The following is a 15,497-nucleotide window of genomic DNA, read 5'->3' on the forward strand; positions in this document are numbered from 1 at the left end:
TTTTTAATAAACCAGCACCGTGGGCGTAGATTGAATATATTGTGGGTGCAACAATTTGTAAATAATATATTAAGAGCAAATTAAAATAAGTAAATTGCTTAAGTACCTTTCCATTACAGTTTTAAATGCTATATTTACCCTTAATATCACTTTCCCTCTACGGCCATGCTTAACATAAGTAATGCGCACGTTTCACAGCACTGTCGTTTCAACACCGTTTTGTTCAGTTGAAGACGTCGCCACGTAAATAGTGGTCCGATTTTAGATTTTGAAATAGCTGACACACAACTTGCAATCCCACCATGGCTGTAAGTGTAACTAGCACAGGGATAACGCTCTCAAGGATTACATAAAACCGCTTGTCCACTTTCAGCCCCAGCAAAAGGGTAAACAAGGCACGAAGGGCGCCAAGCAAATCGTGGAGGAAAACAAGACTACACTGACTTTCTACCGGAACATGGCCATTGGATGTGCTGCACCCGCTCTGCTCCTCAGTTTCCTGGTCTTCGAAGTCACCAAAACCTCAGTGGTAGGCCGCCGAAAATCCCCCTCAATGAACTCAATCATCAGCCTCTCGTTCTTTATTAGTTTATGCACATTCTTTCGTTGCTGATCCTGGGGAGCTCCTACCAGTTTATGGCGTTCATGTCGCAGGCCAAATACTCTGAGAGCGGTGCTCTTTTGGACTCCGGCAACGACTTAAATATGGAAGGCGGCATCGCGGAGTAAGTGCACCCACAGAAGCTTTGAAGTACTCTGCCTACACATGATTCTCCCTCTAGAAACGTTAAGGATTTGATCATCCTTACTTCCGGCACCCTGCTGCTGGCCCTCATCTCAAACTACTTCTGGTTGGTGCTGCTTTTGGCGCCCATACGAGCTGGATGGATGCTCTGGGGCTCCGTCATCCAGCCGTGGCTGTCGCAACGCAACGCCCAGGACGATAATCCCCAGGTGGACGAGAAAAAGCAAAAAAAGATGGATCGCAGAATGCGTCGCATGAGATAGAAGCCACTTTCCGAGTTGACCTGGTGGTTAAGGGGTTCCTGGTTTTAATGAGATTCTACGCTTAGTTGTGTGTGCGTTTCCAATTTGTTAATTGTTCAGCAAATTAAACTGCTCGAGACAAAGACAATTCATTGTTTTAGTTAGTCAAAGCATTTGTGCGATTTAATTGCGGTGAATTTTTAAAGACGCAAACTTTGCGAGGGAAATTGCATTTCCTCAAGGCTGCCTCCCATTTTTTGTGCATTGTAAATATTCGTGTAATTGTTTATAAATAAATGTGCTTCAGTGCAGCAGGAACTAGTGCAGTGTCCGTTTCTCTTCGAGATGCTGGCAAAGGAAGCGTGGGATTTAAAGAACAAATAGTAAAGGAAGGGTGACAAAAATAAAATTAAGCTTTTGCAACAATTTATTCTCTTGTTGTCTAGACAATTGTGAGCATCCAAACTAAAGTATAAAAGTATCAAATAATGTTATGCCGGGTACTGGTGTGTTGTGCGGCTCGGAGCACTAGATTTAACTAGGTCTAGATTCCAAAACCCCTAAGGGCTCCGGGGACACGCAGCGCTTACAAAAACAACGAGGGTAATGATGGTAACTTAAGAACTTTAAATGCAGGATAAGTGAGAGGGAAAGGGATCTGGGGAGAGTCACATGCGCGGATAGACCTCAATGGATCCTTCCAGCCAGCGGAGCGGGTGACCTCTTTGCCTAACATCATACATCTGTGCTTAACTACAACAACTTCCGAATAATATATATGCTTGTATATACGTAAATATATATATATAACATCGTCGCGGCTTCATCAGCACGCCTTAGTTGTACTGCTCGGGAATGACGTATGAGATGTCGTCCCACGGATGACGGTACAGGCCCTGTTTGAGACGTTTCTGATCCATGTAATGGCCAATAAATCCTATGCTGCGGCCCAGAACGAACAACGAGTTGATTGCGCCGACATTAATGTACTCCTGTGCTTCCTCACTGAAAGTGCAAAGGATTTAAGTTAGTTGCTGTTCTTAAGTTCAATACACGCGCCGTTCGCTCACCTGGTAAATGAGCCGCTGTTACGCAGCATGTCCACAAATGCGGTGGCTATCACACCGTCCACATTGAGGATAAGATTCGGTTTCTTGTTGGTGGTAATCTTCTCAACCTCCAAGGCGTATTTGAGAAGTGGACACGCAGGGAAGTTCTCCAGTACGAATTCCTTAATGATCTTCACGCGCACATCGGGGTTATTAATGGACTTTACACGGTGGCCAATACCCAGGATAAGCTTGCCCTCTTTGCGCATCTTGTTTACGAACTCCATTGGGTGCAGGTTGGTGTCGTATGCCTCAGAGAACTGTCGAGCCGATCCGTCCAGGGCGCCTCCAAATCGATCCCCCTAAAGGTTAAAGCAGATTTACAGTCTATCTTGCAAATGGAAATGCGGATGCATTAACTTACGATGGTCAGAAGACCGCTGACGACTGAGGACACCAGGTCCTTGCCAGCACGGGCGCACACAATGGTGTTGTGAGCTCCAGAAACTGCGGGACCGTGATCCGCAGTAACCATCAGGCACATCTCGAAGAACTTGCACACGTATGAAGGCAGGCAGCGCTGGAACCATAGCAGTGAGATGACACCGCCAATGCCGACGTCCTTGCTAAGGACCTCGCTGATCGGCATTCCTGCGTAGATAAGCTCCTGGCCACGCTCGTCGCAGATCGACGTCATGAATGACGCGGGCTTGCGAATAAGACCCAGCTCGCGGGCCCACGAATAATCCATGGGCACAGTTGGTGGTGGCACCTCCTCCTTCGGCACTACTCGACCAGTCTTAACCAGCTCGCCGTACACGTGGTGGATGAGTTCACCCAGCGTGTCGAACGAATCAGGAACGTAGGCGCCGGCATCTCGCAGACCCTTGTTCTTGGCCGTAGCCGTCTCTCGGTCGGAGTTCGCGCAGGATCCGGCATGGCCAAACTGGACTTCCGAAGTAAACATGCTGGCGCAGGTACCAATGCACCAGGCCACCAGAGGCTTGGTAATACGTCCGTCCTTCAGAGCGGCACAAACGTCGTACTCCTCGGTTCCACCAACCTCTCCTAAAAGGACAATCAGCTTGGTTTCCGGATCGGCTTGATACCGCAGAATGTGATCCATAAAGGTGGAGCCTGGGTACCTATCTCCTCCAATGGCAATGCCCTCAATCACGCCGTCGGTGGCCTTTGAGATAATATTGTTCAGCTCATTGGACATTCCTCCGGAGCGCGAAACATACGCAACACTGCCTGGACGGTACAGTTTCGAGTGCAGGATGTTATCCAGCATACCGCCGGTGTTGCCAATCTTAAAGCAACCGGGCTTAACGCCACCCACGGTTGCGGGTCCAATGATTGCCACTCCCTTCTTATCCGCCTCAATAATAAGCTTGCGAGTCATGTTTTCCGGAATACCTTCAGCGATGATGGCCACCGTCCGGATCTGGGGGAATTCGAGCACCTCTAGCGTCGATTCGTACGCACTGCGCATGGAAGCAAAGTTGACCATAACGTCCACCTCTTTGTGCTTATGAATGGCGTCCGACATTTTCTTGTAGACAGGAATCAGAATTTCCTTGTGACCCCAGTAGTACTTCTGCTTATGATCGCCGGTGAATGGATATACCATTGCCACCACAGAAGGCTCATCGCGTCTGAGAAAATAAGCAATTATGAGTATATGATAGGGGCGCTTGTTATTAATAACGAGAATTTGACCAACCTGCAGATAAAATCAAAGTCGAGCATCGACTGCACCGCCCGCTGCTGCATTCCCCACACAATCGCCTTGGTGGTGTTGGAGAAGAACTTTCGGTTAAGACTCGATCCGTTGCGCTGAGCACCGGAAATGCCCGCGCTGTCGGCCTCATCTGCTGAGATAGGTGGTAGTTTAATCGGTTTAGCTGCGGTCGGGCTCAGAGCTATCCCAAATGGAACGAGTCGAAAAACGAGTCGAGATCGATGTCGGGAATCGATTGTATGATGATGGAGGAGCAGAGAGCGAGATCAGGACGTGTAGAAGTTTGACAAACCAGGACGATACACAAACACACACAATACACGAACACGGGGTTATGAAGGACCGTGCAGAATCAGATCAGATCAAGTGCAGATCGGTTGGCCAAACGAGCATTTCAAATTTGTTTTATATTTGGTTTTTGTTAATAATTTGGTGGAGGTTATGTGGATATTTTTATAATTTTTTGGTGAGTGTGGCGACAAATTTCGTTGTCGTTGTAGTCGAGGGCGAGCAATGCAAACATACAAAATACAAAGAGAGAAAAGAGAGAGAGATCAGATAAGTGAGGTCGATCGATGCATTGCAATTCCTAGCGGGATACAAAAAGATTATTGAATTACAGCTAAAATGTACTAGTGAAATCCCGGGTTAGCCGCACACAAACTTATCAAAACACCCAACTACATCACAATTCATTACGCTCTACTTACCGGAACCGGAGCCCAACGCCTCAGAGGCATCGCTGGCCGCCTTGAGATCGGCCTGGGCCTGCTGTCCACCGGGCAGCAGGAAGTTGGCCGTCGAGAACTCAACGCTTGCCGTTTGGGGAATGGGTCGCTTGCCCAGCGCCATTCCGCAAATAGCGGTCATGTGGGTCTCAGGTCCAAAAACGTGCAGTGGGATGCCCAGGGTGCTGCCAAAGTCGCGCATCTTTCGAAGACCCTCCTGATAGTTGGGTCCAGCGCGGCGCACAAAGATCGATACATTGTGCTCGACTAGCTTCGGCTGGAATTCGCGCAGGGCGGTGATGATGCCTGCACAGAGTATTACATTTAGATAGATCGCTGATAAGATAAGGTATCAATCTCTCACCTTGGAAGGTCGCAGCCACATTGGTAAAGTTCGCAATGCCCCCTCCGGTAATCAGCACTTTGCCATCGGGATGCTTTGGCGAGGAGGTCATCAGGTTGAGAATCGTCTTTGCGTACTCGTACGTCTGCTGTTCCGATGGAGCCCCACTGTATTCGCCATAATTGGCCAGCTCGGAGGCTCCACCCAAATCGCAGATGGTGTCCGAGTAAATGACACTGGCGCCACCGCCCGCCACCATCGTCCAGATACGACCATTACGATTAAGGATCGTCAGCTTCAGCGAAGCTCCACTCTTGGCGTCCAAGTCGGCGATGTAGGCCTCCTCGGGATATGCATCTCGACCAAACGGAGGTGGATAGTCAATCTCGCCCCATTTGGGACGGCAGATGAAATCAGCTGTCGAATCCAACTTGGCCGCCAAATCCAAGATGTACAAATTGTCGGCTGTCACCACCAGAGGGTTAATCTCCAGATATGTGAAATACAGGTCTACATAGGTCGTGTACAAGGCGCTGACAAACTTGGCAATGCGCTCCTTGGTGCCCGCGTCCTTGACCTCCTTCAACAGCTTGCTCTTCACGTCGGCTAACGACAGAGAAGAGTTCACAGGTACGTCCAACTTCACGGCCTTAGCATCCACATCGCCAATATCCACGCCACCCTGGTGGTAGAACAGAATGGTGTCTGCGGCGCGGTGCGAGTAGATGCACACGTACATCTCCTCAGCCTTATGGATTAGATACAATGGTGTTAAGTATACATACACATAATAAACAATTTGATAACTCACATCGGTGTGGGGCACAAAAGGTTCGATGATAAAGTTCCTGAGCTTTCCCACGGCATTTCCGATCTTCTGGTCCTTGTTGAGGCGCTCGCCAATCCACTGCTTCACCTGCTCAAAGTTCTTCTTGACGCCAATTAGTCCCAGCTTTCCACGGCGCTTGATAAGTTGATCGGGCTTGCACACCAGCGGCTGCAACAAAGGAAAGGACGGGGCTAATTAAATGTATGCTAAATATAAATGAAATAAGCGACAAATCGTTGAACTTGTGCCTTCTGATCTCGGCGCGTCAGTAAAAAAGCCGGTTCCAACGATCAGCATCTGTCGAAAAGATCAGCCGATAACATCAGGGGTCGTTCCCGCGTCATTGCCAATGACAATGCCAGTGCTCGTACCCTTACCCGAACTTGTACTTGTGCCCACACAAAAACACATCTCATATGCTTATTAGAAGATCGTACGAGTGTAAATTGAGCAAACAGTCCGACTACGAAATATCATCCGAGATGTCCGTCAGGCGATTCACTTTGTCGTGTAATTAAAGCCGAAAGAACTCCCATTATGCTCACTAAATTTCGGATCTATCTTAATTGCATATAAAATTACGAGATCAAAATATTAAACTAATAGCTCTAAGTGAAACTATTTAAAGGGAGTTGTATTGTGTTTGATTGTTTGCTTCTCCCCCTTCAGTGGGGTAAACATCATTATCAGTAACGTAATAAAAGTATTATGCACTTCAAACGAAAACGTGACAACAAGACAATAAGTCTATTAAATCAGAAAGTTAATACCTTCTATCTGCATGTCATAAATTAAAACACCTTCCTGATAATCAGAGTTTCACAATCCTGCCTTTAGATTACTAAGACTAAGTATAGGGACGCTCCCTCTAGAGTCAACAAACAACTTATAGATAAGTTTTAACTGATCACATTTCAATAGAATATATTATTTTGCGAAAATTGTTTGAAAGATAGTAGAGTAGTTCCCTGAATCCCCCACTCGACTCAGCGACACTTCGCCACTTTAAAATCTCCGGCATATTTGAATTGAAATTATTCTTTAGAAATTCAGGCGGCGCAACAATGCTAGGTAAGGTCAATAAATTGAGACGCTCCAAAATCAACAAATAACTTGATGATAAGATTTCGAACATATGGATTTCGGTGATAAAGGTTTTCTAAAACAAACACGGAACATGTTAGCTTCCCCTTATTTCCCACTCAACCGTTATAAGTGCTCAAGATAAGTACTTGGCTACAGCCAAACTTTCCACTATCGATCGGAAGGTCAATCAGAGATAGCTGCGTGATCGTGAATCCCAATCTCCACGCACGCTTATCGTGTTCGCAAATGAGGTGAGCCTGATCCGCCGGCGGATAACCAAAGGGGCCAAGACCACGCCATGCCACGCGACCTACGACTGGGTCCCCGGCAATCTGATAAAAACCAGAGTGCGCCATGGGGTGAGCTGTCGGTCTGCGCCCGCGTCCGTCCGTCTACTCCGCAATTTCCAGCGATCAACTCGCGCGACCGACTGGCGCCCAATTCGCTCTTATCAGGAGCCGCGCTTAGTCATTCGGCATCGGCGTGGTGGTCGAAGCGTCCACCACGAGGTCAAGTTCAATGACAATCCCGCCGAGCGTTTGTTGTCGCTGGCCCAATTGTTGTTCCTACATATCGGCTGATTCGCAATCGTCGAGTTCCGCGAGTTTCGCGGCTATTTTTAACTGGCACTCACCGTGGTCAGCAGCCAGGGATGGTCAACGGCGAGCTTGGACCAATCTGTCGTGGAATTTACTGTGGAAAAACGGCAAGTGGCCGCGCCGGCGCCATGGGTGTTGAGATGGCGGTTCAGGATGTCCTTGCCGGAGGCCTCGGTGATTGCTTTCGCCGACATGATGAAGCTACAGAATATACAAAAAAACAAAAAAACAAAAATACAAAAATATATAAAAACAAATCAATTAAGATTTAATATAGCCTTCTTTCAAATACAAATAAAGGAGGGTCTCGTGTGTTCGCGCGTACCGTTTGACTTTGTCTGTACTTTCAAACTTTGATTTATTTACTTAGAATTGATTAGAGCACGACTGTGTGCAGGTGCAATAGGTTTCGAGTAAGTTTCAAAGTGTGCGTGCTGGGCGGCTTCAGCTTTGGGTAGCTACAGGCTGGGCAGCTAGCTAATCAACCTGCACGTCGTCGGGTCTGGAAGTAAACTGAAATCGAATGCGCGACAGCACCATCCATGAAAATGAGCCAGCAACAGGCGTATTCTGATTTCGATTTCGTGGCGCTGCCTCGGCTTTCAAGCTTCGCGACTCCAACGGCTTCGGGTCTTTAGAATTTTCGGCTTATGTGTTGATATGTACATGGCTCTCGCTCAACCAGATGGTTGTTTCCCAGAGATTAGGTCTGCAACGGGATCTGGCCCTGGACCATTACCATTGCGTTGGGTGTGGGGAAGCACCTTTTGTAGAACCGGTTATCAACATATCATTGCAGCTTGGATATCAAGCCCAGTTAGTCAAGTCAGTGGGTCACTTTGGCTGAGGGCCGAACTTTCTCCCAAAAATACATGAACAGCCAATGGCTAGCAAATCGGAAATGGCATGGAATCTAATTCGATGAAGAGCGCACATTGAAGGGGGCTGATGACTTTGCAAGTACACACGATCTAATTTACATCTGGAAACGAAGTTCACGCCTAGCCGATGCGTATGCAAATTGGCTGCCCTGCTGGTGAAACTAAAAAAAACTAAATGCGAAACCGAAACCGAAGCCCAAACTAAAAATGTTGTAAGCGGTGAAAGTGGGCAAAATCAATAGGGCTGTTGCATCACCGTTCGTGGGTCAAATAGCTGTTAATCTTCGCCTTCAGTAATTATTGCAAAATGCTTGCTGATTTTCGCATTAATATTTCTGCAATATTCAGCGAATATGTGATTATAGTGTGTGTGTGTGTGTGTGTGTGTGTGTGTGTGTGTGAGTGTAAGTGCGTGGAGCAAGCCGAACGATCTGTGCGAAATTTCATTTGGTCATGTTTTCCTTTGTACTCGTCACTATTCAATGAAATTGTGGGTGTATATACGCGGGTATATTAACGGGCGACGAGAGCACTCACTTTAGTTAAATCAGCTTCACGACCTGCGATTAATTTTAACACGTAAACTAAACTGCAACTTTCTTTCGGTTGTCGTTTCTTTAGCTAGCGATGGCCAAGTTTCGATAGCTCTTTCACTGTTTTCCCTCGAATACATGGCGATACATTTTGTTATTAATTTTTTTCGAGCATACTTTTTGGCGCGTTTTAAAATACTGCGCAACAGTATGTAATATTATATACAGTATTAACTGTATGCGCTAGGCTCTATAATATTAATAGCATTTATAGTAAACAAATTAAATATATATTTTTTTATATATATTTAATAATATATAAATATTTCATTATTTTAATAATCTGCTACAATACAATGTTAAATTTAATCGCATGCCATTGAACGCTTAAATTATACTACCAGCAAGAAATCAACTAAACATAAGCCCATATATCAAGCAATTTATGTAGCCACCTGATGCGCCTTAAAAAAGGATTCTGTGCTTTAATGGTATATTTTTAAAATGATCATATGATTAGTATTTCCCTGTGCCGGATGGTATGTTTTATGTATTCCACGGCGGTCACACCGAAAAGCGATAATAATTTTTGGCCAGCGATATTGGATAATATAAATAAAGCGCAACGCCAAGGAAACTCCAATTTAGATTAGCAGCTGGACAGAAAGTCGGTTACCAGGAGCTGCGCCATCGCCGCCCACACGAACACACACACACACAGCATCCCAGGATCAAGGGAACGCACGCCATGCCCACACAAGTCCAGATGAGGCCGCTTTTGCGAATATTCGCAGAACCCATCCTGCTCATCCTAATCTTCCTTTTCACTTTGGGCGCCAAAGGTGAAAAGGTCCTGCAGGAGACTTTCCTGGGGCTGCAGGAGGCACCAATCCACGATTTGGGGGACCTTCGGCTTGTGCCGTCCCGTCTAGACTTTGGAACGTGGTCCGTCGGCCAGGCGCGTTCTCAGACGGTGACACTATTCAATCAACACTCCAATCGAACGCTCCAGCTGAACGCGGTGGCCGGACCAAGTCCGGCGTTCTACAGCAGCTTCCTGGGCACGAGAGAGGTGCCGCCGCAAGGCAATACAACTTTCAACGTGGTGTTCCTACCGCGCCAACTAGGCGCCATTGCCGCCGACCTTCTCATTCACACCTCCTTCGGCCAGGCCGAGTTGGCGGTACAGGGCGAGGGCAGTGAGTGCCCGTACCGCCTAAAGCCGTTGGTGGGCATTAAGGCGCCCATGAATGCGACACTCACGCCAGAGATTCACATGTACAACCCGCACGAGCGGCCGCTGCAGATACTTGAGGTAGGTTTTAATCAACACTCTGTAGGTATATTACCCATAACCATGTCTTTTAGATATACAGCAGCGGCGGCGAGTTTCAGTTAGAGTTGCCCAGCGGTGGCTCGGAGGGCCCACAAAATCTGTGGAAAATTCCTCCACACACTTTAAAGCCGGTCATTAGGATATCATTTCACGGCCGCACAGCTGGCAATCACAGCGCCTACATACGCATCAAGGTCGCAGAGCAGGAACTGGATATTTTTATTCCTGTCGAATTTGAGATTCTGCCACGACATTCTGTGTACGCCCGCAATCCACTGGCGGACTTTGGCCGTGTGGCCACTTTAAATGCTCCGGATGCACTACAGTTCAAGCTGGACGTTCGGAACGACGAGAGTCGCCAACTCTTCGGCAGTTACCTTCGCCAGATTCCGGGTCTCTCGTTTGACGCAAACAACACAAGTATAGTGTTGGATGCCAGCCTATTCGAAGGCGATGAGATCATTAATGATCTGCTGGTGATCAACAGTAACCAGTCCAGTACCAGTCCTGGTGCGGATCAGCCGTTTACAGTGCTGGTGCGAGCGGAAATCTTCCATGGAGGGCTCACCTTCGACAGAAATGCCACCAGATTTGTGACCACCTCGCCAGAAGGCGTCGAGGGTGAACCGCTGGAAAGAAAACGATCGCTGGTGGTGCGGAACAAGTTCGCAATACCCCTAATGCTCTTTAACGTAAGTCTCACAGAGCCCATTGATGAATCCATATTGGAAGTAACCCTCGTAGGCGATCCAAGGATACTAATTCAGCCGGACGAATCTGTTGAGCTCCTGCGTCTAAATCTGCTAAACGACCAGGTGCCGTTCAAATCCTTTCTGAGGATTGAGACGAACGTGACGGTCTTTAAACTTCCATTGGTATCATGCAGTGGACGTTTACACGTTTCCACGCAGCCAATTGTGCTTAACTTTCGACAGGAATCGCTGGAGAAAGCGGCATATAACCTGGAGCTAGATCTGGGTACAGTGCCATTCGCCGAGATGTCGCGTGACGGATTCGTGATCCTGAGGAACGACAATCCAGTGCCCGTTAGAATCACCAACTGGTTCTTCAAGCATCCAAAAACTGTCTACTCACAAAGCACCTTCCTGGGTTGCCGCGCCACGGCCATCGGACATCCGGTAAGTGTCGAGAACGATACAAAGGGATGGCATTTATGCACAGAGATCCGTGCCGGTGAGAGCGCCGTATTTAAAGTTGCCATTCAGACGTACGAAGCGGATGCAACGTTCGGAACCCTTAAGGTCTGGACGCCATACGAGGTGATTCGCGTCCGAGTTAAGTTCGAGGCCTCTGTGGGCCACTTAGAGATTGATCAGGAGCAGCTCAGCTTTAAGAACTGCTTTCCTGGCAAAATGTGCACTGCCGTGCTGAGCATCCGGTCAAGCTTCACACACCCGGTGCACGTGAAGGGTATATCCTTTGCACTTCCGGTGGGACTGCGCTTTAAGGACTTTAATGCGAAGGGCACTACGATTGCTCCACAAACGCTTACCAAGGTTGGACGCATTTACTTTGACCCTGCGTCCGTGTGTCGAAATAATTGCTATATACGAGAGTCCACCAACGATCTTGCTATCTTCCCTAGCGTTCCAGGTGGAGGGAATGGCAACAGTGGCGTTATCAACAATAATCTCCTCTATGACGGAGTGGAGTTGAGACAGCGCACGGAACTCTTTAGACAGTTGCGACGCCAACTATCATCTATGTCCTTAACGCTACACAGCGAAGAGCTACCGCCGTTGGAGTTGGACTTTTCCATAACGATTGAGTGGCCGAAACTGGTGCAGTTTCAGCCTATTCCACCCACTCCGGCTATTGAGGTTGGCCAGGTGCAGCGCCAGTGGATAACGCTGACGAATCCTTCGCAGAGTCCGCTCCTGCTCGATTACTTTCTATCGGATCCGGCTTTTGCGCGACGTACGCAGCTATCGTTACCCCACGAAGTGATTGACGTGAGCTCAACAAGTTGCTATCTGACAGATAAAGAGGTTTTTTCCCTGCCTGAAGCCGGGGATCCCATTCTGTTGCCTGGTGGCGCCAGCTTAACCATCCCCATCACTTTCAGCGCCCAGCTGCCGGAGAAGTACTGTACCCTGCTGCATGTGAGAAGCAATCTTACGCTGTATGAGGCTGTGTGGCTACAGGCTCGCGCCGTGCAGTCGCAGTTCCGTTTTGGAAATCGGCGCCCGGGAGCCGCATCGCCGTTGCTCTTTGAGATGGCCACCAACCAATTTCAGGGCTGTCAGTCTGGCAATGAAGCAGTGGTAGTAACTCGCAGTTTTACGGCACGCAACTCGGGTGTCATCCCAATCAGGATCGAGGGCTTCCTCATTGGCTCGCTGCCGTGTGAGGATTTCGGCTTTAAGGTGATGGATTGCGCGGGATTCGATCTGGGCGAGAATGAAGCTAGAAAAGTGGAGATTGCGTTTAGCGCAGACTTTACTACCTCGGCGGTAAAACGATCCCTTACGCTGCTAACGAACCTCACCTACGATATAAGCTATAAACTTCTAGCACAAATGCCAGCGGAAAGTGTGGAACTATGTGCTTCGCTTTTGGTTCGACCTGGATGGGAATCCTCCCTAAAAAACGCCGCTCTTGTAGTGTTACTGGCCAGCTTTGGACTGGTTTTGGTGGCGGCGGTCTTTGATGCAAAAGCCATAATGGTTCAACAGAATGCCTACGATGCGGCCCGAAACAAGGGTCCTTTGCAGCCTACGTTTAATTTACGGAATATAGTAAAACTGCAGGCGGAGGAGGCAGCAGCTAAAGCAGAGTCTGTGCAGCAACAGCAGAAGGTCAAAAATGGCCAACTGAAGGAGTTGCGAAAGCGAACAGTAGTAAATTCCACGAATTCAAAGTCAAAGTCGAAGTCCTCATGGTCACCATGGAGCATGGACATGAATGCGCTAAGCAAGCATCTACAAAAAGCCAAACCAAAGACAGTGGTAAGCACTCCAGTTACCCCTCCTGCTGCTAGTGCTCCTGCTGCTGCTCCTGTCCCCTTGCCAGAGGCAAAGCCCGTTAAGAAATCTTCGACGCCATCGCCTCAAGGTGTTCCTATATCAGTTCAGGTACGGCCACAGAAGAAAGTAAAACCTACACCGGCAGTGGTCCTTGGGACAACCAAACCCAAGCAGGAAGTATCGACCCCCGTTGCGGATCAACACGAAAAGTCGTTGGCCAAATCGAGTCCACCACAGCAGGAGAACATATCGCCCAAGCCCAACAAGCCACCAGAACAGCGTGTGCTTAAGGAACAGAACGGATCGGCCAAGAAAATGGGAAAAACACCAGGCAGAGAACGGGAAAGGGAACGCCGTTCGAAGGATCAAAAGTTGACCAATGGCACGGGGGCTGGAGTGGGATTCAGAAAGCCAGAGCGAAAACAGCGCCAGAAGTTGAATTTTGGGCAGACCACGAATAGCACGTCGCCGCCAGAGTCACCAGATGCGCTTAAATGCATCAGCAATCCTTGGGAGACGAGCAGTCGCGTCTCCTTCCGGGATGTGCTTCGGACTCCTCAAATGGCGCCCACAGATAATGGTTTCGATTGGAACCATGCGACGTCTTCGAGTGATCTCGGACCGATCGGAGATAACCGAAAGAACGCCACGCCACCGATGGTGACATCGCTGTGGGAGCCACTTTCAGCTACGGCCAGTAATTCGCTGTTCGCCAACACCGAGGTGGATTTCATAACGCCAGATGGTAAGTCGCTATAATGATTATAAGCTCACAATTCCCTAATGTATTTCTACTCGAACAGCTATCTACGAACAAAGGGAGCGGGAAAAGCCGCAGTGGGAACAGCGGAGCGACTTGGTCATGCGACAGCAGCTACTTCTTCAGCAGCCCCAGAAACTAGAGTTTCAGCTAAGGCAGCAGGAGAAGATTTCGCTGCTGGCGAATATGGATCCGAGCAACTGGGCCACAAACTGGTCACCACTAGGATACTCCACCTGGCCCAATGCCACAGCTGGCATCGGTGTCATGCGTCCTCCTCCAGGTCTGGAGCAGAGCGCACGTCAGACGCACAACCTTGCACAAGAACAGGTCTCAGCGGGACCGGCATCTGGAACTGGAGCTGCACTACACGGCGAAAGCCTACCCACGCAATACGATCCTTTTACCTCGCCAAGCTCAATCTGGTCGGATACGTGGCGTCAGTCATCACAGCGCAACAACCATAACCACATGAACTAAGGGAATGACGAGGAGCAAGCTCACTGATCAAACCGAATCAACCAAATGAAATTCTTACCACTTAGACACCTAGGATACGCGACGATGGAGGAACGCTGAATGATCTTTTCCAATTTGACTTTTGACTAATAAACGCAAAGATAATTGACTTTCGTATCAAACTTTGTTCATTGTTTTGTTGCCAGTAATTTTATCTAGTTGAGTTAGCTACTTTTCCTTGTACGTAATGATTCCCTTCTCGATGAGATCCGGAATCTCCACGGCCAGCCAGGGAGCAAGCTGTAACAAAGGATTGATGAAGCAGATCCAACGAAGGCGGTGGTATATTTAGAGTACTTACACCCAGAGCCATAGCGTGGGCGATCCCAAACTTGGGAACATTGCGTGCCCACAGTGGCTTAAAGTGATCCGTCAGACAGATCTTGCCACCACGGTACATCTTCGCTGTCTTGCCGTCAAGTTCTGGCAGGGCAATCTCGGGCGCGGTGGTTGGGTACGTCACTGGAATGTCGAACTCCACGTCGAACTCGTACTTTAACAGGTTGTGCATGTACCAACACTTTCCGAACCACTTGGTGCCCTCCTTGTTGGATTCCAGACGGAACCAGTCGCTGCCGGACTGTTTGTTGTTCTCCACATACTGCAAGCAAGGAAACGTTAATAGTTCCATGGAACATACTATGGATGTATGTATGTACCTTAATTAGTGCCTGGTACTCCTCCTTGAGCCGCTGCACCCACACATCCTTTTCGCGCGGACCAGCGCGAATCTGCAGCAGCGGAATGTTGCTCAACGTTTTTCGAGTGCTGTCGTCCACCATCTCGTCCGGAAAATAGCCAAAAGTAAGGAAAATGCGGAACGAAAACAAAAGCCTTCGCTTGACACGTTCACGATTATGTGTGCGAGAGAGACAAGTGAAACAGCTGAGCGAGGTGGGTGTAGACAGTGGCGCAGTAAATGCCGTTTCTTGAGGATTGGGATTGTACGGCTAAAACAACTGTTGAGTTGCCTATCGATAGTTTGGCGCCTAACTCAGTTTTCGAAATAAAGTCTCGCGACATAATATTAGGTTATTTGACCAACTTCTTTATATTCTTTTAAATACGTTACTAAAAGAGTAAATAGAAGACTTTCTTAACATGTAACTCTCTCTT

The 15,497-nt window shown here is 48.2% G+C and overlaps 4 protein-coding genes across 8 annotated transcripts; 2 read left to right on the top strand and 2 right to left on the bottom strand.

The window, feature by feature from the left end:
* Positions 1–3: 3 nt before the first annotated feature.
* Positions 4–1,303, top strand: CG8320 (uncharacterized protein). The gene is made up of 5 exons (NM_137228.4): positions 4–41; positions 180–308; positions 374–529; positions 589–725; positions 783–1,303. The coding sequence occupies exons 2-5, from the start codon at positions 303–305 to the stop codon at positions 1,006–1,008; spliced, it is 525 nt and encodes a 174-aa protein (NP_611072.2). The 5' UTR covers positions 4–41; positions 180–302; the 3' UTR covers positions 1,009–1,303.
* On the bottom strand, positions 1,127–8,886 carry ATPCL (ATP citrate lyase). Of its 4 annotated transcripts, none has more exons than NM_001144202.3 (9): positions 8,784–8,886; positions 7,401–7,566; positions 5,663–5,848; positions 4,873–5,599; positions 4,491–4,814; positions 3,763–3,961; positions 2,461–3,694; positions 2,058–2,398; positions 1,127–1,992 (listed from the first exon to the last, which is right to left on the bottom strand). In NM_001144202.3, exons 2-9 carry the CDS (start codon positions 7,557–7,559, stop codon positions 1,824–1,826), a joined length of 3,339 nt encoding a protein of 1,112 aa, NP_001137674.2. In that variant the 5' UTR covers positions 7,560–7,566; positions 8,784–8,886; the 3' UTR covers positions 1,127–1,823. The 4 variants fall into 4 exon arrangements, with proteins under 4 accessions (NP_001137674.2, NP_523755.2, NP_725514.2 ...); NM_079031.3 differs by having other exon boundaries at positions 1,399–1,992; NM_166131.3 differs by lacking the exon at positions 8,784–8,886 and adding an exon at positions 7,691–7,883 and having other exon boundaries at positions 1,399–1,992; positions 3,763–3,910.
* On the top strand, positions 8,777–14,497 carry Tmem131 (Transmembrane protein 131). 2 transcript variants are annotated; one of them, NM_137229.3, is made up of 3 exons: positions 8,777–10,094; positions 10,148–13,847; positions 13,906–14,497. In NM_137229.3, the coding sequence occupies exons 1-3, from the start codon at positions 9,528–9,530 to the stop codon at positions 14,340–14,342; spliced, it is 4,704 nt and encodes a 1,567-aa protein (NP_611073.2). In that variant the 5' UTR covers positions 8,777–9,527; the 3' UTR covers positions 14,343–14,497. The 2 variants fall into 2 exon arrangements, with proteins under 2 accessions (NP_611073.2, NP_001286471.1); NM_001299542.1 differs by having other exon boundaries at positions 9,357–10,094.
* Positions 14,489–15,263, bottom strand: Ufc1 (Ubiquitin-fold modifier conjugating enzyme 1). Its single transcript, NM_137230.3, has 3 exons — positions 15,041–15,263; positions 14,683–14,982; positions 14,489–14,621 (listed from the first exon to the last, which is right to left on the bottom strand). Exons 1-3 carry the CDS (start codon positions 15,161–15,163, stop codon positions 14,550–14,552), a joined length of 495 nt encoding a protein of 164 aa, NP_611074.1. The 5' UTR covers positions 15,164–15,263; the 3' UTR covers positions 14,489–14,549.
* Positions 15,264–15,497: the final 234 nt, after the last annotated feature.

This window comes from Drosophila melanogaster, chromosome 2R, assembly GCF_000001215.4.
Source record: "Drosophila melanogaster chromosome 2R".
Lineage (NCBI taxonomy): Eukaryota > Metazoa > Arthropoda > Insecta > Diptera > Drosophilidae > Drosophila > Drosophila melanogaster.